This window comes from Canis lupus, chromosome 7, assembly GCF_011100685.1.
Source record: "Canis lupus familiaris isolate Mischka breed German Shepherd chromosome 7, alternate assembly UU_Cfam_GSD_1.0, whole genome shotgun sequence".
Lineage (NCBI taxonomy): Eukaryota > Metazoa > Chordata > Mammalia > Carnivora > Canidae > Canis > Canis lupus.
This window is the reverse complement of record NC_049228.1, coordinates 34,281,030-34,308,695: the sequence shown is the minus strand read 5'-3', so window position 1 is coordinate 34,308,695 and position 27,666 is coordinate 34,281,030. Positions and strand designations below refer to the sequence as shown.

The 27,666-nt window shown below is 38.1% G+C and overlaps 1 protein-coding gene and 1 pseudogene across 13 annotated transcripts in view; one reads left to right on the top strand and one right to left on the bottom strand.

Moving 5' to 3' along the window:
* CEP170 (centrosomal protein 170) overlaps window positions 1–27,666 on the top strand; it is a 131,587-nt gene that overhangs the window by 32,844 nt on the left and 71,077 nt on the right. For 12 of the 13 annotated variants that reach the window (XM_038542711.1, XM_038542703.1, XM_038542705.1 and 9 more), the window contains 2 exons: window positions 19,512–19,601; window positions 27,339–27,417. In XM_038542711.1, the coding sequence (XP_038398639.1) occupies window positions 19,512–19,601; window positions 27,339–27,417 (169 nt within the window). The remainder of the gene's footprint in view (window positions 1–19,511; window positions 19,602–27,338; window positions 27,418–27,666) is intronic. The other variant, XM_038542710.1, reaches the window with a different exon arrangement.
* Window positions 17,524–18,595, bottom strand: LOC111096690 (annotated as a pseudogene).

Here is a 27,666-nt window from a genome sequence, read left to right as displayed (position 1 = left end):
TCAGTGAGATAAGGTGTTGAGAGTGCCAACTGACAAAAAGGCAGTACTGATTCTTTTTGGATAAAGGCCTCATAGAATTGGACCCTATCTTAGGCACAAATAGGGGGAGCTCATTTACCAGAGAGTGAAGAGGTGCTTTCTATGTGGCATTTGTATCAACCAGCCAAGAAATGTGAGAATGATTGTTAAGGAGCTTGCAGGATAAGTCTCGTCTTAGATGGAAATAAGAATATTAAGAGACATGACTGTTATGGTGTCTATTCCTGGACTATGTATAACAAATGGAAGTTGTCTGACAATTTCTGAGGAGGAGGGAGGAAACTGTGAGTCTAAGGAGAACAAGGTAGTTCCAGTTCACAGGACATCAGAGAGGAAAGAGGTACACAGAAAAAGAACTTGGCAGGGGTAATCCTTCAGTATTCTGTAGAGTTTGTCTAGCACAGATATGTGAAGAAAATAACCCAGAGAGGGGGAAAAAAGCAAAGAAAAGGATAGAGTTGACAGTGCGGGGCAGTAGCATGGTCAGGAATGGTGCCTGTCCTAACAGCAAGACTGCAAAACCTCGTAATTCATGAGGCATTGATCTCTACCCCCTCAGTAGTAGCGAGTAATTTACCATAGACTGAGTTCTGCCTTCAGCTAAATCTGAAAAGCAGTACCCAAGGGTCACACTCTTTTCAAGTAACTTAACTATGTCCCATAACAAAGTTCAAGAATATTTATAGGAATACAGAAATATCCAACATTCCCGAAAGGCAAAATTTACAGTGTCTGGTATATAATAAAAACTCAGTCTTGTAAAGAAGCAGAAAAATGTGACCCATAATAAAGACTGATAATAAAAGATGTTTTGTTTCTGAAGAGTTTGGCTAAGTTTGGCAAAGTAAAAACTTGTCAAAGTCTGGCAAAATTAAAAAAAAAAAGGGTAAAACAATCCTGAAAAAGATTTCAAAACACTACAAAGCTGGTGATACTGACTTGTATAAAGGGCAGACTCTATATAGACAAGTGGAATAGAATAGAGAGTGTAGAAATAAACCTCTGTATATATCTGTGGCTGTATCTGGTTTGAATTGTGTCCCCCTAAAAAAACGTATTGAAGCATTAATCTTCCATACCTGCAAATGTGCCCTTATTTGGAAATGGTCAAGATAAAGTCATTAGGATGGACACTAATCTAATATGACTCGATGTCCTCATAAGGAAAGGAAAAGACAGACCCAGAGGAAAAACAGCTATGTAAAAACAGAAGTGGAGATGACAGGCTGCCAGAAACCAAAGAACACCTGAGTCCACCAGAAGCTGGAAGAGGCAAGGAAAGAAGAGATCCTCTCCACAAGTGTTAGAGGAAATAAGGCCCTATCTTATTTCTTTGATTTTGGATTTTTAGAGTCCAGACTGTGAGAGGATAAATTTGTGTTGTTTTAAGCCATCTTGTGATACTTTGTTAGGAAACTATTACAATGGACAACTTATTTTTTTGAGAGTGTTAAGTTCATTCAGTGTAGGAAAGAAAGACTCTTTCGCAGATGAGGCTTGGGATAACTGGATTTCCATATACAAAAGAATGAAGTTGGATCCCTGCCACACATCATATAAAAATTAACTTAAAATGGACCAATGACCTAAATTTAAGAGCTAAAGCCATAAAGCTCTTAGAAGAAAACATAGGGATAAGCCATCATAACCTTAGATTTGGCAGTGGATTCTTAGATATGACACCAATAGCACCAGCCCCAAAGGAAAAAGTAGGTAAATGAGACTTCATTAAAGTAAAAAACTTGGATATCTAAGGACATTACCCCTCAAATGAAAAGACAACACCTAGAGTGGGAGAAAATATTTGCAAAATTATATATATCTTATAAAGGTTTAAATCCAGAGTATATAAGATGGCGGAAAAGTAGGATCCCCAAGTCACCTATCTCCACCAACTTACCTAGATAACTTTCAAATCATCCTGAAAACCTACGAATTTGGCCTGAGATTTAAAGAGAGAACAGCTGGAATTCTATAGTGAGAAGAGTTTGCACTTCTATCAAGGTAGGAAGACGGAAAAAATAAATAAATAAAACAGCATCCAAGAGGGAGGCCCTCCACCCACCCCGCCCCGCGAGGAGCTGGGCTAAGGCCCGGTAGCGAGTGCCTCCAGGACAGGGAAGTCCAGTCCCGGAGAAACAGGAACTTTACCAATCTTCCCTGACGGAAAGGCGCTCACAGGGAACTCGGGCAGGATCCCAGGAAGGGCAGTGGAGCCCCCAGGTTCCTGGGGCTACTAACAGATGAAGTGTGGCCCAGGGGAGAGGGCGCCACACACCTCGGGCGGAGCTCTGAAAAGGGCTGGAGTGTGCCCGGCAGGGCCCCGGGAGCCGCTCAGGCGACAGCTCTGTGCAGAGGGGGCTGTGCAGCCCGGGAGCACGATTTCAGCGGCGCAGACCCTGGAGCCCAGGGCACTGGGGGACATAGCCCAGGATCAGGTGCTCCCCTTGGGACAGGCGGGGGCTGGGAGGACACAGGACAATAAGGACGCTCCTGCCACCATCGACCCTGAGCTATGCAGATCAGCACCCCCTGCCCCCAGAGCATCCAGGTCCCTGTGGACTGGGAGACAGCAGTAGTTGCTGATAGAGCTGACTCCAGAGCTGGAGAGCTGGCCGCCGCCACTGTTGTTGTTCCTCCTGGTGTCGCCTTGTGCCTGGGACTGAGCAGGGCGCCAGGGAGCAGGGTCCTCACAGGATAAACAGCTCCCACAGAGCCCGGCACCCAGCAGGGGGTGGGGCAGCTCCCCCAGGTGCACACACCTGAGAATCAGCACAGCAGGCCCCTTCCCCAGAAGACCAGCTGGAAGGACAGGGGAAGAGCAAGTTCTTGACCAAGCAGCACTGGAAAGTTCCAGGGGAAGTCTAGGGACTTACAGTTTATAGAATCAGAGAATACCCCTCCTTGTCTTTTGTTTTTTGTTTGTTCCCTCCCCTTTTTTTTCTTTTTCCTTCCTTTTTCCAGTACGACTTGCTTTTAGCCACTCTGCACTGAGCAAAATGACTAGAAGGAAGAACTCACCACAAAAGAAACAGAAATAGTACTCTCTCCCACAGAGTTACAGAATTTGGATTACAATTCAATGTCAGAAAGCCAATTCAGAAGAACAATTATAGAGCTAGTGGTGGCTCTGGAAAAAAGCATAAAGGAATCAAGAGACTTCATGACTGCAGAATTTAGATCTAATCAGGCCAAAATTAAAAATCAGTTAAATGAGTTGCAATCCAAACTGGAGGTCCTAACAACGAGGGTTAATGAGGTAGAAGAAAGAGTGAGTGACATAGAAGACAAGTTGATGTCAAGGAACGAGGCTGAGGAAAAAAAGAGGAAAACAATTAAAAGATCATGAGGAAAGGTTAAGGGAAAGAAATGACAGCCTCAGAAGGAAAAATCTACGTTTAATTGGGGTTCTAGACGGCACTGAAAGGGACAGAGGATCAGAAAGTATATTTGAACAAATCATAGCTGAGAACTTCCCTAACTTGGGGAGGGAAACAGGCATTCAGATCCAGGAGATAGAGAGATCCCCCACTTAAAATCAATAAAAACCGTTTAACATCCTGACATTTAATAGTGAAACTTGCAGATTCCAAAGATACAGACAAGATCCTTAAAGCATCAAGGGACAAGAAATCCCTAAACTTTATGGGGAGAAGTCTTAGGTTAACAGCAGACCTCTCCACAGAGACCTGGCAGGCCAGAAAGGGCTGGCAGGATATATTCAGGGTCCTAAATGAGAAGAACCTGCAACCAAGAATACTTTATCCAGCAAGGCTCTCATTCAGAATAGAAGGAGAGATAAAGAGCTTCCAAGATAGGCAGAAACTGAAAGAATATGTGACCATCAAACCAGCTCTACAAGAAATATTAAGGGGGACTCTGTAAAAGAAAGAGGAAGTCCAAGGAAACAATCACAAAAACAGGGACTGAATAGGTATTATGATAACACTAAATTCCTGTCTTTCAATAGTAACTGAACGTGAATGGGCTAAATTATCCCATTAAAAGGCACAGGGTTTCAGACTGGATAAAAAAGGAAGACCCATCTATTTGCTGGCTACAGAGACTCATTTTAGACGTAAGGACACCTACAGCCTGAAAATAAAAGGTTGGAGAACCATTTACCATTCAAATGGTCCTCAAAAGAAAGCAGGGCTAGCCATCCTTATATCAGATAAACTAAAATTTACCCCGAAGACTGTAGTGAGAGATGAAGAGGAACACTATATCATACTTAAAGGATCTATCCAACAAGAAGACTTAACAATCCTCAATATATATGCCCCGAATGTGGGAGCTGCCAAATATATCAATCATTTAATAACCAAAGTTAAGACATACTTAGATAATAATACACTTATACTTGGTGACGTCAATCTAGCGCTTTCTACACTCGATAGGTCTTCTAAGCACAACATCTCCAAAGAAACGAGAGCTTTGAATGATATACTGGACCAGATGGATTTCACAGATATCTACAGAACTTTACATCCAAACTCAACTGAATACACATTCTTCTCAAGTGCACATGGAACTTTCTCCAGAATAGACCACATACTGGGTCACAAATCGGGTCTGAACCGATACCAAAAGATTGGGATCGTCCCCTGCATATTCTCAGACCATAATGCCTCGAAATTAGAACTAAATCACAACAAGAAGTTTGAAGGACTTCAAACACGTGGAGGTTAAGGACCATCCTGCTAAAAGATGAAAGGGTCAACCAGGAAATTAAGGAAGAATTAAAAAGATTCATGGAAACTAATGAGAATGAAGATACAACCCTTCAAAATCTTTGGGATGCAGCAAAAGCAGTCCTGAGGGGGAGATACATCACAATACAAGCATCCATTCAAAAACTGGAAAGAACTCAAATGCAAAAGCTAACCTTACACATAAAAGAGCAAGAGAAAAAAACAGCAAATAGATCCTACACCCAGCAGAAGAAGAGAATTAATAAAGATTTGAGCAGAACGAAATCGAGACCAGAAGAACTGTGGAACAGATCAACAGAACCAGGAGTTTGGTTCTTTGAAAGAATTAATAAGATAGATAAACCATTAGCCAGCCTTATTAAAAAGAAGAGAGCGAAGATTCAAATTAATAAAATCATGAATGAGAAAGGAGAGATCACTACCAACACCAAGGAAATACAAACGATTTTAAAAACATATTATGAACAGCTATACGCCAATAAATTAGGCAATCTAGAAGAAATGGATGCATTTCTGGAAAGCCACAAACTTACCAAAACTGGAACAGGAAGAAATAGAAAACCTGAACAGGCCAATAACCAGGGAGGAAATTGAAGCAGTCATCAAAAACCTCCCAAGACACGAAAGTCCAGGGCCAGATGGCTTCCCAGGGGAATTCTATCAAATGTTTAAAGAAGAAACCATACCTATTCTACTAAAGCTGTTTGGAAAGATAGAAAGAGATGGAGTACTTCCAAATTCGTTCTATGAGGCCAGCATCACCTTAATTCCAAAACCAGACAAAGACCCCACCAAAAAGGAAAATTATAGACCAATATCCCTGATGAACACAGATGCAAAAATTCTCAACAAGATACTAGCCAGTAGGATCCAATAGTACATTAAGAATATTATTCACCATGACCAAGTGGGATTAATCCCTGGGATGCAAGGCTGGTTCAACACTCGTAAAGCAGTCAATGTGATAGATCATATCAACGAGAAAAAACAAGAACCATGTGATCCTCTCAATAGATGCAGAGAAAGCATTTGACAAAATACATCATCCATTCCTGATCAAAGCTCTCCAGAGTGTAGAGATAGAGGGAACATTCCTCAGCATCTCCAAAGCCATCTACAAAAATCCCACAGCAAATATCATTCTCAATGGGGAAACACTGGGACCCTTTCCCCTAAGATCAGGAACACAACAGGGATGTCCATTCTCACCACTGCTATTCAACATAGTACTACAAGTGTTCACCTCAGCAATCAGGCAGCAAAAAGAAAAGGCATGCAGATTGGCAAAGAAGAAGTCAAATTCTCCGTCTTTGCAGGTGACATGATACTGTACATAGAAAACCCAAAAGCCTTCACCCCAAGATTGCTAGAACTCATACAGCAATTTGGTAGCATGGCAGGATACAAAATCAATGCCCAGAAATCAGCGGCATTTCTATACACTAGCAATGAGACTGAAGAAAGAGAAATTAAGGAGTCAATCCCATTTACAATTGCACCGAGAAGCATAAGATACCTAGGAATAAACCTAACCAAAGAGGTAAAGGATCTATACCCTAAAAACTATAGAACACTTCTGAAAGAAATTGAGGAAGACACAAAGAGATGGAAAAATATTCCATGCTCATGGATTGTAAGAATTAATATGGTGAAAATGTCAATGCTACCCAGGGCAATTTACACATTTAATGCAATCCCTATCAAAATACCATGGACTTTCTTCAGAGAGTTGGAACAAATCATCTTAAGATTTGTGTGGAATCAGAAAAGACCCCGAATAGCCAGGGGAATATTAAAAAAGAAAACCAGAGCTGGAGGCATCACAATGCCAGCTTTCAGGTTGTACTACAAAGCTGTGGTCATCAAGACAGTGTGGTACTGGCACAAAAACAGACACATAGATCAATGGAACAGAATAGAGAACTCAGAAGTGGACCCTCAACTTTATGGTCAACTAATATTCGACAAAGCAGGAAAGAATATCCACTGGAAAAAAGACAGTCTCTTCAATAAATGGTGCTGGGAAAATTGGAAAGCCACATGCAAAAGAATGAAACTAGACCGTTGTCTTACACTATACACAAAGATAAACTCAATGAGATGAAATTAGAATGGATGAAAGTTCTAAATGTGAAACAAAAAAGAATGAAACTAGACCGTTGTCTTACAGTATACACAAAGATAAACTCAATGAGATGAAATTAGAATGGATGAAAGTTCTAAATGTGAAACAAGAATCCATCAAAATCCTAGAGGAGAACGCAGGCAACACCCTTTTTGAACTTGGCCACAGCCACTTCTTGCAAGATAACATCCATGAAGGCAAGTAACACAAAAGCAAAAATGAATTATTGGGAGTTCATCAAGATAAAAAGCTTCTGCACGGCAAAAGAAACAGTCAGCAGAACTAAAAGACAACCTACAGAATGGGAGAAGATATTTGCAAATGACCTATCAGATGAAGGGCTAGTATCCGAGATCTATAAAGAACTTATTAAATTTAACAGCAAAGAAACAAACAGTCCAATCATGCAATGTGCAAAAGACATGAACAGAAATTTCACAGAGGAACACATAGACATAGACATGGCCAACAAGCACATGAGAAAATCCTCTGCATCACTTGCCATCAGGGAAATAGAAATCAAAACCACAATGAGATACCACCTCACACCAGTGAGAATAGGGAAAATTAACAAGACAGGAAACAGCAAATGTTGGAGAGGATGTGGAGAAAGGGAAACCCTCTTGCACTATTGGTGGGAATGTGAGCTGGTGCAGCCACTCTGGAAAACACTGTGGAGGTTCCTCAAAGAGTTAAAAATAGATCTGCCCTACAACCAGCAATTGCACTGCTGGGGATTTACCCCAAAGATACAGATGCAGTGAAACGGCAGGACACCTGCACCCTGATGTTTCTAGCAGCAATGTCCACAATAGCCAAAGTGTGGAAGGAGCCTCGGTGTCCATCGAAAGATGAATGGATAAAGAAGATGTGGTTTATGTATACAATGGAAAATTACTCAGCCATTAGAAATGACAAATACCCACCATTTGCTTCGATGTGGATGGAACTGGAGGGTATTATGCTGAGTGAAGTAAGTCGATTGGAGAAGGACAAATATCATATGGTCTCATTCATTTGGGGAATATAAAAATTAGTGAAAGGCAATAAAGGGGAAAGGAGAGAAAATGAATGAATATATCAGTGAGGGTGTCAAAACATGAGAGACACCTAAGTCTGGGAAACAAGCAAGGGGTAGTGGAAAGGGAGGTGGGCAGGGGGTTGAGGTGACTGGGTGACGGGCACTGAGGGGGGACACTTGACGGGATGAGCACTGGGTGTTAATGCTATATGTTGGCAAATTGAACTCCAAGTAAAATTTTTTTAAAAAATCCAGAGTATATGAAGAATTCCTACAACTCAACAACAAAAAGACAAGCAGCTGAATTAAAAAATGGACAAGAGACTTGACTAGACATTTCTCCAAAGAAGATCTAAAAATGCTCAGTAAACACATGAAAAAGATCATGAACAACATCATTCATCATTAAGAAATGCTAGTCAAAACCATAGTGAGACAGCACTTCACATCTACTATAATGGCTATTATTTTTTTAAAACAGGAAAATAAATGTCAGTGAAGATGTGGAGAAATTGAAATTCTTGTATGTTGCTGGTGGGATTGTAAAATGGTGTCACTGCAGTAGAAAATAGTTTTTAGTGGTTCCTCAAAATGGACATAGACCAGCAATTCCACTTTTAGGTATATATCCAGCAATTGTGTGCAAGGTCTGGAACACATGCTTGTGTGTCATTGTTCATTACAGCATTCGTTATTCACATAACCAAAAGGTGGAAATAGCCCCAGTGTTTAGCCACAAATGAATTGTATAAACAAAATGCAAAAAAAAAAAAAAAACAAAAAACAAAAAACAAAATGCAATGTATATACCTATGATGGATTATTACTCACTTGTAAAAAGGAATGAAGTTCTCATACATGCTGCAACATAAATGAACTTTGAAAACATTCTGCTAAGTGAAATAAACCAGACACAAAGGACAAATGCTACATAATTTCATTTCTTTGGAAATAGCTAGAATTGGCAAATTCATAGACATAAAGAGGGTTAGCAGCTACCAGTGGCTGGGAGAAAGAGGTTTGGGGAGTTATTGGTTAAGAGTTCTAGAGTTTCTGTTTGGAGTGATTAAAAAAATTTTTTGGAAATAGTGTTAGTGTACGACATTGTGGTAGTGCACGTTGTGTTAGTGCACAACATTGTGAATTTAATTAATGCCATAGAACTGTATACTTACAAATGCTTACAATGGCAGGCATTATGCTATAAATATATATATCACCACAGTGTAAAAAAAGGAAATAAATGGCTATAGAATTTTAAAGTATCTTTGAATTGAGTCAGGTGATTCATAGCGCCTTTATGAAACTTAGAGGAAAAATTATTATTTTAATGAGCAGGAACCAATATTACAGTGCTGTAAAAAGTCAAAACTTAAAATAAGATTTTAATTTAAATTTCATTAATGTTTGTGGTATGAATATCCACCCTATCTATGACTGTTTTTATTTATGCTTTGTTTTTTAAATAGAATGTAAAGGAGATAATGGAACTCCATGAACAGGCAAGAAAAAGAACAATTTTGATCTGTTCCTCAATCTCCACCCTTAAAGATACTTCTGCCCTTTATCTGATGATAGCACACTTTATAGCCCTCCTCTAGACACAGTAGATTTCTCTGAAAGAGATCTGTGAGTAGATTGGCATACTGGTAATCTGGTAGTTTGAATTAGTGCTACAAATTGATAGCACTCTTCGTAGCACTAAAGGACATCTTATCTACGGAAGTAAGAACAAATATTTGCAAATTTTATTTAGTTTTTAAGTGGTTTAATGTTAATCTTTTCTATAGTAGTAAAATAAATGGATAATTAAAACTTACTCCTTTTATATCATTTTAAAAATGAACTAAGCTTATGTACAAATTACAGTGTTAGAAAAGTGAAGAATTTTGTGTTTATAAATGCAAAAGGTATTTGTTTTGAAAGATTAGTGCTCTAGAGCTATTGCAATTGTGTTTTCCTTTTAAAGCCTTTACATAGCTTCAGTGGTTCTGCATTGGCTAGGTTAGTCAGTGTGACAATTAAAATTGTTAGAAGTGCAAATAGCTAGTATTTGATTGCTTTTAAATGAGTAAATAGAAGATCTTTAAAATTTTGGTTGATCTAAATCTGCATTTATGGCTTAAAATCTTCAATTTATAAGGTACAGGAAATCACTTGTTAGGTCTTAGAATCTCTGCCTCTGAATAATTTTAAGTAGTTTCTTACCTGTAAAGATTTCAACTACAAATAGATTAACTGGTCTTTGGTGATAATATGGCTTAAACCCAAAGCCGAAGGGAAATAAATGATCCATAAGGTTATATGACCTGCTTGATTACAATTAAAAATTTTTGTTGTTTTGTGACAAAAAATAAATTTTTTGAGTTTTATGTTTTTTTAATTTCATCTCATTCCAAAAAGGTAGTCTAAAGAATGTGACGATTAGGAAGAAAATGTACCTGGATATTAGAGTAGATGGTTAAACAAAGGGTTCTGGAATTAGTTCTCCCACTTACCCTGGAAGCCTCCAGCAAATTATTTAGACTTGCTATGCCTGTTTGTCTTGCTGTAGAAAGATGACTGTGCTATGTTCCATAAGACATATTATGCAAAATAAATCTTAGCCAAAGATGAAAGCTATAAAGTATAATTATTAGATGGAAATTACACTTTTGTCTGGAGTAACACACGTTAATACAACTATTAAAAGTACCTTGATAGTACTTTTTATTTCTCCTTGTTCATTTATGTTATTTTGGTTGTTCCTCTCACCATTTTCCTTAAAGATAGAATCATCCCCATTTTACAGATGGTAAAATTAAGATTAGAAAGACTTAGAGGGCCAGCATCACATAAGCATTAAGTCATGAAAGCTAGTATTAGAGTCTTGGTCATACTGGCTCAAAATCAAATGACCTTTCTCTTCTACCACTAAGCTGCTACTGCATGTATATAATCTTAAACTGGTTTGATAACTTACTTCTGCTAGTAAATATATTCAAACTTTTATTGCAATATATGGGATACTTCTAAGTACAAATAGAATTGCACTTTGAAAGGTTCATTATCTAAATCTAATTTTATCTTCATAAAATTTTTTATTGCACCAAATAGTTGAATTTTGCTCTGTTTTGAGAAATGTCATTGTACTGACACATGGTTTTTTTCCCCCTAATGCATAATAAAGACTGTAACGAAGTTATATTTGACTTACTATTTTAATATTAACTTTCAAAAAAATATTTTAACTTTCACACTAGTAAAAGAACAGTCCCCAGGAGGATAATGGAATATGTTTTGAAGATCATAGGTAACTTATTTTCTTCTGTCCTTGGGGGGCATATAGCAAAGAATAAGTCTCTGTGTATATTCTGTAAAAATGCAGTTGAGCTTTAAAGAGTCAGCCACAGGGTCTTTAAAAAAGATTTTAAAAGAGTGATGATGCACAATGTCAATCTTTCTTTTTCTCATTAGGTTTTTTTTTTTTAATCCTATGTTCCATGTATGTCTGTGTTTTAGTAGGAAAAAGAAGTAATAGGAGAAGAAATAATGTTAAGAAGTAGCCATTTCATACCAAAAGCACATATGACACATATAAGGTAGTCATTTGCACCATTTCATGTGTTAGCTTTTAGTTAAAATTAGCTTTTCATTGTGCCTGGCCTAGAATTTTTTTTTTTATTATGACTTATTTGATATCAGACTTTTTGTTGTTTCTTTGTTTTGTTTGTTTCAGAAAAGGAAGTATTTCTTAAATGTAGCAGTGTTGTTGCTTCATTTTAATACTCTTATTTTCCACAGTTTTCTGGTTATAATTATCTTGTCTGAGGTCCAAAATTTTTTTGTTTGGGTTTGATTCTGTTTTAAGCCATCCAGTTTGTAGGTTTCTTAAAATTTGGTCTGAACTTTGTAAGTTCAGTACTTTCAATATTTTATTCTCTTAAGAAAATTTTTCTATCTTCATTCTTCATGAAATGAGATTGGCTAAATAGCATCTGTTTTCTATCCAAAGAACCTTTGCTAAGCATCTACAAACAGGCCCCATGCTGGCCACTGAGGGATCAATGCATATACAGGTAAGGCCTCCCTGTCCTTGTCCACTAAACTAAAAGGAAGTGTCCACTAAAAGGAAGTGTGCATATAAAGAATAGACATTACAGCACAGAACAGTGATATGTTTGATGTGAGGTGCACAAAAGACAGATTGATCAGTCCTTCCAGCAAGGAAATGTGGAGATGAGAAGTCTGGAAAATTTTCACAGAGGAGATGGCTTCTGCTGAATAATCTTAAAAGATGAATAAATGGTTTCTGGAAGGTTTAGTGTGTGACTCAGTACATGGTATTAAAGAAAGCATTGGCATTCCGTGTCTATTAGGCAATTTAAATAGTCCCTTGTGATTTATATGTAGGATGTGAAGGCAAACATTTTGAGAGATTAAGACTTGGAAGTTAGAAGAGATGAGATCTTGGAGGGCCTTGTGTGCTAGATTAAAGATTGTATTTTACCTTAGCCAGTAAGTATGCTGAGTTTTTACACAGGGCAATATTGCCTTTTTTAAATGCTTCCCATGCCTTATGTCATTTAATCCTCACAAACCAACCTCTGAGATAGGTCTTTTCTATAGATGATTAAGACAAAGATTAGTTATTTTACTAAGGCCGCACAGTTGTCAGATGTCTCGACCAGTTCTTTTGGACTCCAGCACTTGCACTTTAAACTGTTAATCTATATTGCTGCTCAGAAATTGGAGCACAGAATTGTATAAGCACTTAGGAGGTGAGGTGAGTTCTAAAATGAAGACAAAAGTATGAGAGGGATTGAAAAGTTAGGATGTACTTTCTAGTTAATGAGGGCCAGAGAGAAAAAGAGCCTCAGACCTAGCATCTTTGGCATAGAAATGAATGAAATAACGTTTCAGGAGGTGTACTTTTGAGGAACCAGGTAGTGAGTTTGAGGTTTTGAAGGGACATCCAGATTGAGATAATCAGTAGAAAATAGGAAATAAATATGTGAAGCTGAGCAGAGTAGTCTGAGCAGAAGGTAGACGTTTGGGAGTTGGGAGCATGAAGGGATAGAGAGAGCCAGAGGGAGCTGGATTACAGGGAAGAAAGTAAAGGAGTGATAGAGTATGGTTGCTGGAGAACAGGAAGGGGTCAGAGTATGAGATGACCTACTACAGTCAGAGCACTGAGGTTGCATAATAGTAAGTAATTGTAAATAAGTGAGAGAACTGGAAGAAAGGAGAAAAGTAGTCATAGAGAAAATACTATTTTAGATTCCAGGTGTAGAATCTGTTTCACATAAGATCTAGCAATGGGAGTGGTATGCCAAGATAGGGTATGGAGTTTGGTTGTGGAGGTCAGGAAGGCTAGACATGGTTGTCTACATAGATTTTTTTTTTAAGATTTTATTTATTTGAGAGAGAGCACATGAATGGAGGGGAGGGGCAGAGGAAGAGAATCTTCAAGTAGATTCCCTGCTGAGCATAGAGCCTGACATAGGGCTTGATCTCAGGGCCCCGTGTTCATGACCTGAGCTGAAACCAAGAGTCAGACACTCGACCATCTGAGCCACACAGGTGCTCCCTATATAGATGTTCAAAATCGGTCATGATGAAGTAGGAATTTGAATGAAAATGAAGACTATGAACCATAACTCCAAACTTTAGTCAAAAAGTTAAAATGAAGGCTGCTGGGTGGTTTAATCAGTTAGAGCCTGTGACGTAGATCTTGGGGCATGAGTTCAAGCCCCAGACTGGGGGGTAGAGTTTACTCAGGGAAAAAAAAAAAAAAGTTAAAATAACCACAGACGATTGCAGCAATCTTAGAGGGGTGTGTATGTGTGTGGAAGTATATAGTGTGTATATATATTTGTTTATACTTGTATTTATATTTATGTATAGGTGGATAACAAGAACTTGAAAAAAAAGTAAAAGGCTTTTCCTTGAAGGGGGAAAGTAATGATCCAAAAGTCACAATAGTACACTGTGGATTTATTCTGTTTCTGAACTCAGCAGAATGTTGGATTTAGGAGATGGGCATCCACTTTAAAGGAACGCAGCAGAAATAGTGTTCTCTGGGGGAAAGACAGATTTCAGTTGAAGGAAGTAAGAGGTAGCCATCTGTGAGAGCTTGAGAATGAAGAGGAGTTTCGGGTAAGGTGGATTCTTGAGAGTGCAATGCAAAGCCATGGGAAGAGAATCTTTCTAGAAAGTAAAAAATCACAAAGAAGGAGGTACATTCTTCTGGGTATTTTCTATAAGGAGGCAGTAACTAGAGAGTCTGGCATTTTTTTAAGTTGAGATAGAATTAACTTATAATATTTATTAGTTTCTAGTGGGCAATGATTGACTGTATATGTTGAGAAGTGATCACCCTAGTAAGTATAGTTAATGTCTGTCCCCGTACAAAGCTACAGAAAAAAATGGCTTTTCTTATGATGACTTTAGGAGTCTTGCATTCTTACTGGAGTCTTAAAGTGACAAGAATAAGAGAACTACTAATATTGACAATCTTTATAGTTTACACCCAATCAGCTAAGGTTTTCCCATTAGGACCACAAACTTGATGAAGTTAGCAGCCTTTGTCAGGATTTAAATTAGATGTTTGAGAAATTATTAGATTTGCATTGAAATGTCCAAATGGGTTGTGAAAATTAAGGTGTAGTACACCTTCTCCTGGCTTGTGTAATCTAGAGAAAATGTGGATTTGATTATCTGGAAATGAAAATGCATTAATTAATGCTTATATGGTTAGATGTAAGTAGGGAACTTTCCTTATTCATAACTTCATTTTTTCTTGAGCACTCACTAGATATATTATGCTCTATAATTTTGGTTTTCTGCTAAATTTCTTTGATGGATGCTTAAACAATGCCTGCCACCTTGAAAATAGTAGATTGTGAGCAGTCCCAGTGGCCCAGCAGTTTAGTACCGCCTTCAACCCGAGGTGTGGTCCTGGAGACCCGGGATCGCGTCCCACATTGGGCTCCCTTCATGGAGCCTGTTTGTCCCTCTGCCTGTGTCTCTGCCTCTCTCTCTCTCTCTCTGTGTCTCTCATGAATAAATAAATAAGGTTTATTTATTTAAAAAAAAAAAAAAACATCAGGGGCTCCTGGGTGGCTCAGTTGGTTAACCCTGAGATCAAGCCCCATATCAGGTTCTATGCTCAGCACGAAGTCTACTTGAAGATTCTCTCTGCTGCTTGCCCACCCACACATGATATGTGCTCTCTCTCAAATAAATAAATCTTAAACAAGATGCTTTTTCTGACCCCACATAACATACTCAGTTCATTCCCCAGTCCCTAGAGTTGGAAAGGCATCTCCACTCAGACTATATTGTCTTCTGGTGTCTTAATGTTTGCTCTACATTCCATGGGAGGCATTCTTGTACTTACCTATCCCCAAACAATTTGAGGGCAAAGTGTATATCAGTTCAGGATTTTCTGGTTTCTAGCAAGTTTAAGTGGCCTCTCCTAATTGTTTCCTCCTTAGACCATTTTTTTCCTTTTCTTTACTACCTTCTCTGGTGCATGTTGATCACTTCCCTCAAAAGCTCTGGTTCCCTGACTCCAGAAGGAGCCACTTGGCTTATTTTCCAAAGCTTACAGTAGCTCCCTTTTCTGTGTGATTTTTGTGTTCTCAGCTCTTAGATTTTCCCCTTGAATTTCAGTTTGCCATTCTAAGGACTTGAACTCTTTCTCTGTTTCCTTTGTCACAGAGAGATTATTTATGACCATTCATTCATGTTTATTAAGTGCCTACATATACCTGCAATTGCACGTGTCTTACAGCATGCAGAGATTTTTATTCCGCAGACTAATGCAACGTGATAAATCCACAATAAGGAGGAGTGATTTTCCTAAAAGTTGCTACATGTGCTTTTTGTCACCTGAATAACTGAATTTCATACTTTATTAATTTAAACAGAGCAGCAATTTAAAACGCAAAAATAAAAACCAGAATGAAGTTTAAGTAACTTACAGATTTAATGCAGATGTTTCGTAGTGCTAATTGTTGTAATTTGACAGGTAAGCTGTAGAGGAGTAGCAGTAATCCTACAATACAGAAAGTTGTTCTTAAGTCTGAGGCTTGTAATTTTTCCTAGAGAAATTGAGGTTTCAGAGAAAACTAAAACAACAACTTTTAAAACTTTCAAAAAGAACAAGAGTGTATGTATGATGAATGTTTGAGTTTTGTTGAAAAATTGTTTGAAGTCATATACTGTTTCTTCCAAATGTTGGAAGGAAAGACCAAAACTTTTTCAATATGGAATTGAAGCTAACTGAGGAAGGAACTTTTCACTTTAGTGACAGTTATTTGGAAAGGTTGATTTCAACTAGGATATACTCTGTATTGTTGTTTTACTAGTTGCTGACCTTCTCATTTTGTTGCTGTATCTAGGAGTCAGGCTGTGTTCACTCTTGGCTGTAGTAAAAGTATCAGGGCTAATATTTCCTATAGTGTCCCTGTTTTCGTCTCTTCAGTTGATTTTGGAGTTTCTTTAAAGACCCTTTATTCAATAATCAGAATTTAGCAGTTTTTCCCATTGTAATATCTCTTGTGGGTGTGGTGGTGAGATTTGGAGGGAGAAGAGGCATTCTATAATGCTGTGATTAGTTCTCGGTCTTTTGGTGGGACTTCACAAGTGCATCTTAGCTCTTCTTTGTCCCCTCTTTAGGTGAGACAAGAAGGCTAGAGGACACTCTAGGACACGAGCTTAGTATTCCCATTCCCCCATGTCAATTAGGCTCTGGTAAAACCCTTATGGTGGAACACTGGTAAAATAGTCTTCTTTGAAGACAGGCCATTGTCTGTCTGTCTGTGACAGCAGAATGCTCTGGGTGTATTTCAGAATGGCTACTTCTACTCCCAGGCTGAGGGGACACCAGAAGACTTCTCCAGTCTTCACCCTGACATCCTGGTGGGGCTTCTGGAGGTAAAACTCAGAAAACTCCTCAAAGAGGAGTATCCCCCGCGGCTGTGCCCCTAGGAACTTTATCTTGCAAGCTAGTTGATTTGATATTCATGTCTCACAGTTACCTTACCCTTGAGTTTTCCTGCCTTGCTGGCTGCAGCCATGGTTTCTGTTCTCAGGAAGCTGGGATTCTCTGTATTCACCTCTCCATTTTTTGGGTGGACCTCAATTCTCTGATAAAACTAAGACTGGTTTTTGATTTTCCATTTGTGCATCTTTTTTCTTGTTGTCAGGATGGGGCTGATGACTTTTTTATTTTTATTTTTTTGACTGGGTACAGTATACTTTATTGATGGTACATGACAAGGTAGGGCTCCCCAAGCCCCTCCCCTTCCTCGGGGTCTAGGATGTAAATTTGGAGGTCAGGAGATTCTCAGTGTGTTGGGGGATTAAGTTGGGGCAGGAACTCCCCAGCAGCTGAGGGCCTCTCTCTTCCTCTTGTTCTTGCTGGGGCTGGTGGTCCAGGAGGCTCATACTCCTTGGAGGCCATGTGGACCATGAGGTCCACCACCCAGTTGCTGTAGCCGAATTCATTGTCATACCAGGAAATGAGCTTGACAAGTGGTCATTGAGGGCAATGCCAGCCCCAGCATCGAAGGTGGAAGAGTGGGTGTCACTGTTGAAGTCACAGGAGACAACCTGGTCCTCAGTGTAGCCCAGGATGCCCTTGAGGGGGCCCCTCCGATGCCTGCTTCACTACCTTCTTGGATGTCATATTTGGCAGCATTCTCCAGGTGGCAGGTCAGATCCACAACTGACACGTTGGGGGTGGGGACACGGAAGGCCATGCCAGTGAGCTTCCCGTTCAGCTCAGGGATGACCTTGCCCACAGCCTTGGCGGCGCCAGTGGAAGCAGGGATGTTGTTCTGGGCAGCCCCTCAGCCGTCATGCCACGGCTTCCCAGAGGGGCCGTCCATGGTCTTCTGGGTGGCAGTGATGGCATGGACGGTGGTCATGAGGCCTTCCACGATGCTGAAGTGGTCATGGATGACTTTGGTGGCTAGAGGAGCCAAGCAGTTGGTGGTGCAGGAGACATTGCTGACAATCTTGAGGGAGTTGTCATACTTCTCGTGCTTCACCCCCATCACAAACATGGGGGCATCAGCAGAAGGAGCAGAGATGATGACCCTTTTGGCCCCACCTTTCAAGTGAGCCCTAGCCTACTCCATGGTGGTGAAGACCCCAGTGGACTCCACAACATACTCAGCACCAGCATCACTCCATTTGATGTTGGCGGGATCTCACTCCTGGAAGATGGAGATGGACTTCCCGTTGATGACAAGTTTCCCATTCTCAGCCTTGACCGTGCTGTGGAATTTGCCATGGGTAGAATCATACTGAAACATGTACACCATGTAGTTGAGATCGATGAAGGGGTCATTGATGGCGACAATATCCACTGCCAGAGTTAAAAGCAGCCATGGTGACCAGGCACCCAATATGGCCAAATCTGTTCACTCCGACCTCACCATCGTGGTGTCTCGGGGACGTGGCTGGCACTGCACCAGAAGATGCGGCTGTCTGTAGAACGGGGAGGAGCAGAGAGTCAGGACTGATGACTTCTAAGCTCTTTACATGTTAGATTGGAAACTGGAAGTGATATCTCTCCCCATTTGGGATACTTTGTTTGCTTTTCATTTACCCAGGTTCCTGTAGTGGCCCCATGGTACTGAATTCAGCTTCACTGTGGTTCTCAGACTGTTTCTTCCTGTTACCGTACCAATGGTTTCTTTCAATAAAAGTTTCCACAGGCTTTTGTATAGTTCACCTCTCAGGTGCTTTTATCTGCAGACAGCTACTAAGCTCTGGAGCTGTGTGCACACATGAGTGTGTGGATTTTTAAGAAAGACTGAAAAACAATTTTCAGTAATCATTTGCCATTTTAATTTCCTTTTTTTAAACTTTCTCTCTCTTTTTCTCTTAGCACTCTCCCATGAATTCTAGTTGTTGTTGTTTTTTTTAAGATTTTATTTATATATTTGCGTGAGAGAGAGAGAGAGAGAGTACAAGCAGGGGGAGGGGAAGCAGGCTCCCCACTGAGCATGAGCCTGATGCTCAATCCCAGGATCCTGGGGTCATGACCTGAACTGAAGGCAAATGCTTCACTGCCTGAGCCCCCCAGGTGCCTTCTATGAATTCCAGTGTTAGAACCCATATTTTAAGTGAGGATAATTTTGTTCAAGGATGTATCACATCATTATTCGTTTTCTCTAAATCTTTGGATTCCTTATATAATTTACATTGTAATTTTCAATATAGAAGAAAATCCTGTAGGGTTAGTTCTTTTTATACAGTAAGACACATAAAACATTACGAAATTATAATTCGCATGACTTCCATGTTACAGTCTTATTTTAAAAAATTGTCATTTGATACATTCAGCAAAGTCACCTGATTTAAATTCTTTAAAAAGGACGTATAAATTTAGTTGAAAAGAACATCTTCAAATTTTGGCTGCTTTATTCTTTGGGGAATGATGCCAAATTTGTGTTGTATAGTAATACAGTTTAAATCTCATTTAATCTACTTTACTTTGATATTTCTCTATATTTATCTACTATCCTATTAATATAAAGTAGCCAAAAACATTGTGTTTGTTATTTTTTCTAGTATTTTCTTATATATACTAACTCAGAAAAATTCCTTTCAGTCTCGTAGTGTGGACAAGCAACATGCTGTAATCAATTATGATGCCTCTATGGATGAACATTTGGTGAAAGATTTGGGCAGCCTAAATGGGGTAAGTAAAAGATTTTCTTTTTTGTCTTATTTCAATATTTTCTTAATATTGTAAGAAGATGGATCCAGCTACATTTCCCGTTTGTGCTCTGTTCCTTTTCTTTAGTTTGCATTTTACTTTTAAAGGCTTAGTAGGTACATAGTACTTTGGGGACCGTACAGAAGAATATGAAACTAGCCCTTGTTCCCCAGAAACTAATAATAAATGCAGGAATTCAGATGGTTATTGGTTGTTATTACCTGTAATGGTTAAAAAAATTTTTTTTCTTTAAGGAGATGAGATGAAAGTTGACCTCACTGGATGCTTGAATTTATATGTGGAAAAACAGTAGAAAGTCATGGCCGTTAATATGAGTAAAAGCACTCTTGGGAGATAAATATACAGAAACTTAGAAAATAAAGGTGAAAACATGGTTTGATGCCAGATGGTGGAGGACTTTCTATACTAGAGTAAAAAAGACATGAAACACATTCATTTTCCTTAAAAATATAGCATGTGATTTTTCGTTACTGCTTTTTTCTATTCCTACTTCAAAGGTATTTTTGTGTTACTGCAGTGAGGTTTTTCCCTAATTCTTCATTTGGTCTTTCCACATTGTCAGAATATAAGGAGCCACAGAATAAGAGAATGCCAAAGTATTGAATAATTTCTTATTTCTTCAATTTTCTTAATGGCCCTGCTAACATAAGCAAATGCAGCATTTTCCCATATCTGAGCTGTTGAAATTGTTAAAATGAATTTAAAAGAAACTAAATGGATGCAAATGCTTGTTACTGCTATTGCTTTTCAAAGTATACATTAAACATTATACGGGAAAACATATGCAGAAATTTGGCAATTACTGTGAAACATTTTTTCTTCTTCTGAATTGGCCTGCTACTGAAAGACTGATATTTACTCTTTGAAATACTTTTTCTGTTAGTTTTTTTCAAGCCTTTATTTGTTTCTCATGGCATGCAGAATTAATACTTCAGGTATTAATACCAAAGTTTTCCAGATTCCTGCTCCATCACACTTTCCCTTTCTGTACATCCCCAGTAGTGATTCTCCTGTTATCTGTCTCCTTCTCAAAATAATTTGTTAGATTTTCTTGAGCCTAGTGCTTCTCCCATCTGCCTTGTCATTTATAAAAGTTGTACTTAAACCCAAATTCCACATCTTCCTGAAGGGTAGGAACTAAGGAGAGGTATTTAGGAATATTAACTTGCTGATGTTGTTAACCTGTCAAGTGGATTAAAGCAGAAAGAGAGGAAGATTAGGTAGAAACCATTTTAACATGAAACCGGTAAGTAAGCTATTTTGATTCCCAGCTTCTAATTTGCAGAATTACTTTCTTCCTTCTCCGCACCTGTAACCTTCTGTTTTAATCGTATTTTGGGATGCTTTGTCAGCCTTGTAGTAGATCTACTTTTACTTACCTGTCACTGTACTGGATCCAGAACAGCTCACGAGCCTTTGCTTATAGCTCTGTATGATGCATGAACACAGTAAATCTTTTTTTTTCTTACAGTAAATCTTTATTGAATGGAATTTAATTTTATTTTCTATATGTAAGAATTCATAGAGGAAAATTTTAATCTATTTGCATATGTGGACTATTTTAACTAAAATGTTACATTCTGGTGTTAAGCCTAGAAATTTTCATCTCCACTACAGTGCTGTTTGTAGGTGTTTTTATGTTATTATCTTGGATAATAAGTACAAATTACATCACAGTGTTTTATTCTTTTAAAAGATTGTGATCAGATATAAAAGTTACTTGGTGTTATTAAAAAATCAGGTGAAATACCAATTCTAAGTTTCTCTGGGTTCACCTCTCTCTTAATTTGATTATATTCAGTAGTTCTATGGAAGATAATTACTCCTAGAGAGCAACATTTGCAATCTGAACTCAAAATAAGGACCATGATTTGAATTTCTGTCTGTAATGTACCAGTGGTGTAACCAGGGAAAATTATATACTCTCTGCAATGTAGTTTTCTCATACATCTTCACATTAGTTCCCAGAGTTGTGGGAAAATGTAATGGGCTTGTTAATTTGAATACTGAAAAATTCAGTTACCTTGCTTTAGATTTAAAATAATGAAATGACATTTCCTGCTCTGTAGTGTTATGAGGATAACATGTGACAGTACATGTAGATATGTGCCTGGTATGGAGCTTGAAATCTTCACATGAATGACAGATAACTGTGCTGTTACCTAAATGATGGCCTAGGAAATATGCCAGGACAAAATTGTGAACTACCAACTGTCATGCACTTTATTCATAAGTAGACTATTACTCACAACCTGTTTACTCTTAATATTCATATAATTCTAGAAATTTGAGCATCAAGTTAAAAGTAGTAATTTTTTTTTATTTTATTTTTTAAAGATTTTATTTATTTATTCATGAGAGACACAGAGAAAGACAGAGAGAGGCAGAGACATAGGCAGACAGAGAAGCAGGCTTGATGCAGGATTCCATCCTGGGACTCCAGGATTACGCCCTGGACCAAAGACAGATCCAACCACTGAGCCACCCAAGCGTCCCTAAAAGTAGTAATTTTAGGAGGTAAGGGGACACAATGTGGTGGTTATGAGCCCAGCTTGAATTCTTACTGGTGATGTAACCATAGACAGGTACTTAATTTTTCTGTGCCTCAATTTTTTTCAGTGTTCATAGCAAAATGATACTCCTCTCAGGTTGTTGTGAAGCTGTAATGAGTTCATAATTGTAAATGATTAAAATGACACATAGTTAGCATTCAATAAATGGTGGTGGTGGTATGTTAAGAAAAGCACTTAAATTTAGCACCCTGTGGCCTATATACTTTTCGATGAATCCACTGCTGTATGTTTTTTTTAAAGCACTTACCAGCTAAACCCAACTTATAAATAACTCTGGCTGTGATCACTTTCACTCCTTCCTTTTATCCCATCCTAAAATATGCTCCCAAGGGCCCTAGATCTCTACTTGATGTTATTGCTACCAGAAATGAGACTGCTCTGCTTGAGGAAGCTGGAACTAGTTTTGTAGTTGATCTTATCATGGCCCATTTCCCTGCAAGCCCCTTGAAGCTTCTCTTTTTATGAAATCCCTTGTTTGCTGTCACTTCTTCCTCCCTCCTTCCTCTACTGGAGCACTTGCCCCTCTGAGAGTCTCTGCCATATCACTCCTTATCCCATTCCACCTCTGGCTTCTGTTACTAAGCTGGCCCCTTAGCTCACTGTGTTCCAGCTTTCTGTTCTACCCCCTTTTCACACTGGAGTTTCTGTCAGCATCAGATCAGTGTGACATAGATCAGAGAAGGTCTAGGGAAAATGAGATGACTTTTGTCACTGGCAGTGTGATTGAGGAGGCTGTGCTCCTGGCCACTGACTGTGTTCAGATTACTTAGAGCATTAATATAATACACAGTGGTTATATGGTTTTATAAATCAATTCTGCAGTTGTATGTAAATTAAATAGATGTTTATCTAGTTTGTTTCACTTCTGTGACTTAGTGGTTCAGAAGAGGGAATTGGAAGAGCTGGCTTGGGCACCCAGGCTTCCTTCAGATGGAAAGAACATGAGATTTGTAGCTAGAGAGACCTGAATTTGAATCCCAGCAGTTCTACTTCTGAACTCTGAAATCTTGTTTGTTACTTTCTCGGTGCCTCATTGTCCTTACCTATTCTACCTGCAAGGCAGAGGTGTGATGAAACCATGTTGACATAGAAACAAAACCTATATTTCCCCATATTTAATTTATTAAAATGCTTCGTAATTGATTTTTTTTAGATTTATTTCAGGGAGAGAGAAAGAGCACAATCAAGGTGAAGGGCAGAGGGAGAAGCCAGCTCTTCACTGAGCAGGGAGCCTGATGGGGGGCTCAGTCCTGGAACTCTGGGATTATGACCTGAGCCAAAGGCAGACACTCAACTGACTGAGCCACCCAGGCACCCCTATAATTGATTCATTTAAATGATTTGTCTTTTTTTTTTTTTTGGCCTGTTGCTCTTTGAAATTTTCTCTTATTATCTTAGACCTTCAGGAGAGTTTTTCCCTTCAGATGTTTTCACTTGTATTTCTGTGAGTTGAAACTTTGTATCTGATTTACATTTCCTAAGCCTTTTTAGACCTTAGGGAATATTTCTGCCTGAAGTGCCAGTATGTTAAAATTATATGTTTCTTGAGTTTTGCAAATACCTACCTAATATATATGATAAACACACAGTAGGTGCTTAATTAATTAAGAAAGTTGAGCAGTATTAAGCTTTATGTGGATCTGATTGGTTATCTTAGGCCTTTTGAGTAAGAATGATATTTAGGAAAAAAAAAAAGAATGATATTTAGGTTGAGACAGTTTTAAGTGAAATTGACTTAGAACTGTGGCATACCTCTGACACAGTGTACCACATTGCTTGTCTTCTGCATACCAAACATCAGTGAATTAATGTTTTCTTTTATTCTTCTCTTTTCCATAATTGTCCTCAATTCTTCTGTTTTGTAATAATACTTAGAATATTTTGGTAAACTGAAGGTGTAACTTTTAAAACACTCTAAAATGTTCATTTTGAGAAGGAGTAAGAAGTTTTTTTATTTTTTAATTTTTTATTTTTTTATTTATGATAGTCACACAGAGAGAGAGGCAGAGACACAGGCAGAGGGAGAAGCAGGCTCCATGCACTGGGAGCCCAATGTGGGACTCGATCCCGGGTCTCCAGGATCGCACCCTGGGCCAAAGGCAGGCACCAAACCGCTGCGCCACCCAGAGATCCCAGGACTATGAAGTTTATACATGCCTGAAGCCTTTGAATTTTCCTTCAGCCTTTCTGTCAGGAATGTTGGAAGCTTGTGTTTTAGGATTACTCATAAATCGTACTAAGGTGTGATGCCAAGTTTTAGCAGTATTGTGTTGTCTCTGTATATCTATGCTTGGAATTATGATCGTAACTTCTTCTAATTTTTTCTGTAGATTTACAAACTGATATTCCATGACATATTACAAAGTGCCTGTTATGCATAGGAATTTGAGTATTTGACCATAACAACATAATTTCCTTATATATTTTACTATGTGTCATTCAGGACCCTTCTAAACTTCCTCATGATGGAGGGAGCTTTCCCAAACCAGGGTATCCTGGCCATCTCAAATCCAATAAAATATAAGATTTAAGAAATGGAACTCAAAAGGAAAAAGTAATTTTTAAAGTTTCAGCTGATCAGAAGAAAACCTGGATATTCATATGATATTTTCATTCTGGGCAATTAAGTATAACAGTATTCTGTGTTCTATGAATCTAGCAAATTCCAAGTCTTTAACTTCTTGTGTGCCAGGAAAAATAATCATCACCGTTTACCATCTGTGTCTAGTCGACTCTGTAAGTCTTTTTACAAATAGTTTGCAGAAGTAAGGATAAAAGGATAATGAAAAACAATAGAAATTTTAATAAAAAATTAATCCTGACAAACTCACATTTTTATTTATTATTTTTTTTGAAAAGTACATAATATATAAAATGGGTATGTTCATCGGTTGTCCAGGGATACCTGGGATGTATATCCATTTTTTATTTTTATTTTTATTTTTTTATATCCATTTTTTAAATGTTTGTTTCAGATTTCAAGCACATAATAGATGTTCTAGCTTATTATTTCTGGTTCTTCTTACATTGTATTGTCAAAATGCATTATTTTAAAGACTTTGACAGCTTAAAATTTTATTAAGATGATAGCTATCTTCCATAACTGTAAAACATTTTTTAGTTTTAGACTTATTAACAGAAGATTATTGGTAAGTTTATTTCTTTTGATATCATCTTTCCTTCTAGTTACCTTTGTGTAGATATCTGCCTTGGGCATTTGTCCACTTAGAAACTTAAATAAGTATTGAAAAACAAACATCAAAGACAAAAGAATGCTGTGAAAATTTTAAATACAGAATAATTCAATTTCTTATTGAGAAATAATTGCATGATTCTTCTTAGTGAAAGGCTAACTAAATGAAAAATACCCTATTTCCTTTTTCTTCTTGAAAACAATCTTCTTTTACTACTTCTTACATTAGACAAAATTCATCTAGGATTAGCTTTATCTGAAGACTCATGGTCTGATATTCTGCTACATTATTATCAGTTTTATCACTATTAATATAGTCTAGAGCTCTGCTGTCTTTGTGTTCATCTTATAATTGTGAAATACCATCCTGTTTCTTCTCTTTGCCTTTATGGATTGTTAAGTGAGAAATTCTGAATCCTCAGTAGTGCTCTTTAGTAACTTATAAAAGAGAAGGACAAAGACTGTGTTGCCAGATGTGTATCACATTTTCTTGGAGAGATGATGCAGTTTTGTGGGCAACACAGGAAAGAAAGTGAAGGTCGAAGCAGCAGGAGTGGTTTACTACATTGTCCTTCTAGTCCTGGGCTTCCCACTACAGTAGCCACTAGCCCTTGAAAGCACTCGAAAGTGGCTAGTCAAAACAAAAAAAAGGGCAGCGCTGGTGGCTCAGTGGTTTAGTGCCACCTTCAGCCCAGGGCCTGATCCTGGAGACCCGGGATCGAGTCCCACGTCAGGCTCCCTGCATGGAGCCTGCTTCTCCCTCTGCCTATGTCTCTGCCTCTCTCTCTCACTGTGTCTCATGAATAAATAAAATCTTTAAAAATCTTTTTAAAAAACCATGAAATATCTTATTACTTTTTATATTGATTATTTGTTGAAATAGTACTATTTTGGATATATGGGTTAGGTTAAAATATAGTATTAAAATTAATTTCATCTTTTCTATTTTCTGTTTTATTGTGCCTACTAGAAAACTTAAGATTGGGACACCTGGGTGGCTCAGCGGTTGAGCGTCTGCCTTCGGCTCAGGGTGTGATCCCAGGGTCCGGGGATCGAGTCCCACATTGGGCTCCCTGTGTGGAGCCTGCTTCTCCCTCTGTCTGAGTCTGCCTCTTTCTCTGGGTCTCTCATGAATAAATAAATAAAATCTTTAAAAAAAACAAAAAAAAAGAAAGAAACTTAAGATTGTATGTGTGGTTTGCATTTGGGGTTTGCAGTATATTTCTGTTGGATAGTAGGGTTTTAGGTAATTCCATTATTCTGTTTTCTTATTATTTTGGTCATATTTGGCACACTTAGAAATCACTGATGAGTAGTGACAAAATGATGAGGGGATGATGAAATACCAGTGTTTTAAGAAAAAGGGAAAAGTAAGGTCAGTAGAATCCCATAGTGTATTAGAGTCATAAAAGGGTCGAAAGGACTCATGGCAATTGTAAAATAGAAAATACGAGTTTTATTCCATTTTTTAAAGTAAACTTTTTGTTCTTTGGAAGAATTCTAAGAATTAAAGAAATAAAATTATTATCAAGCCTCACAAATAGTTAGAATTGTCCAAAAAAACTAAAACTGAGTCCAGTGAATCCTGATGATCTATCAAGAGTTTAGTACTTTACCCTTTACAATTTGCTAGCTTCAAATTAGGAACTTTTCTTAGCATCATTTTTGGGTGCCTGAATTTGTCTTGGCAGCATGGTAGACTTAGAGGGACTGCAATCTGGTTCTTTGTGTGTTACAGTAATTAATAAAAGGCTTGGTACGAAATCATTTATCAGCTTGTAAGATGCATGGCACACATTTTATGATACACAAGCTGTGTTAGCCACTATATCTAATGTACTTTTAAGTATAATATGGTTTGAGTATTTGTTTGTGTGAAAGGTAATAATTAATATTCCATATATAACTTAACATCTTTTTCTCTCTTTGTAGACTTTTGTGAATGATGTAAGGATTCCAGAACAGACTTATATCACCTTGAAACTTGAAGATAAGCTGAGATTTGGATATGATATCCTTGTATGATTTTGTGCATTTATTAAATTTATTCAAAAATTTTTTCTGGTGTAAATTAACATTTCTTGAGATGTAAAAATTTGTAGTGGAGGCGTACTAGAAGTCTCTTTGCCCTCCCAAACTGAAATACATCTTTAAAAATAATACATACATATTTTTGGTCAGTTTGTCTATTCCTAAAAGTAATCCTAGAAAAGTTGATAGACTCAGCCTTCTTCCCCCCCTTCCCGCCCCATTTACTTTC